This window comes from Notothenia coriiceps, unplaced genomic scaffold (assembly GCF_000735185.1).
Source record: "Notothenia coriiceps isolate Sejong01 unplaced genomic scaffold, NC01 NC01_scaffold00000339, whole genome shotgun sequence".
NCBI lineage: Eukaryota > Metazoa > Chordata > Actinopteri > Perciformes > Nototheniidae > Notothenia > Notothenia coriiceps.
The window spans coordinates 14,834,779-14,835,644 of record NW_011333040.1 but is presented as its reverse complement, the minus strand read 5'-3'; the positions used below and the strand labels follow the sequence as shown (position 1 = coordinate 14,835,644).

Below are 866 nucleotides of genomic sequence, written 5' to 3'. Positions count from 1 at the left end.
TGTGTGTGTGTGTGTGTGTGTGTGTGTGTGTGTGTGTGTGTGTGTGTGTGTGTGTGTGTGTGTGTGTGTGTGTGTGTGTGTGAGAGATACACAAATGAATGTAGTGGTGATTTTGGCGATTAGCCCCCGTTGTGCGGGAGTATAATTCGGGAGGGGAGAACCGATCCGATGAAACCCCCCGGGGTCTACACACTGGTGGTGGTGAATGGATAGTGGGGTCGGTCTGAAGAGGAGGGGCTTAGCTTGACCCTGGATTCAGAGGGACGGGAGGTGTAAAGGGGTGGAGGAGGGTTGCGTAGAGTCACCTGAAATGACAGCTGTCAGAGGGGGGAGAGCAGACTTAAAAGGTTTGGCAGAGAGCTATGATAGGCTCTTGGGAATAGAGCGAAGTAATTGGTTAAGCTGGAGAGTGACGCCCCCGATCACGTATTGAGAGGAGAGAGAGTAGTTACGTGGGAATAGTAAATGAAGAGTAAAGACGGTCTTCCTGGTTGAACTTAGGCTGAGCTTCATTAGACACACGGGTCAAAACTGTGTTTAATAGACGGGCAGGTTTATTATTTATTTATGGGGTTGCGAACGAATATGGTAACTAAATTTTTTTTTAAATCGTTCTTATTATCTTATTCTCTGTTTTCCATCTTTTTAGCATTGAAAAAGTGTCCAAAATCACGTCCCCGGTGCTCATCATCCACGGGACGGAGGACGAGGTCATCGACTTCTCCCACGGCCTGGCTCTGTTCGAGCGCTGCCCCAAAGCGGTGGAGCCTCTGTGGGTGGAGGGGGCGGGACACAACGACATCGAGCTGTACAGCCAGTATCTGGAGCGCCTGCGCCGCTTCATCGGACAGGAGCTGGCAGCACAG

At 50.6% G+C, this 866-nt stretch overlaps 1 protein-coding gene across 1 annotated transcript in view; it reads left to right on the top strand.

Annotated features, from left to right (window-relative positions):
• LOC104951413 (abhydrolase domain containing 17A, depalmitoylase) overlaps positions 1–866 on the top strand; it is an 11,496-nt gene that overhangs the window by 10,525 nt on the left and 105 nt on the right. Inside the window, exon 5 of the mRNA XM_010778059.1 lies at positions 650–860. Coding sequence (XP_010776361.1) covers positions 650–860 — 211 coding nt within the window. The remainder of the gene's footprint in view (positions 1–649; positions 861–866) is intronic.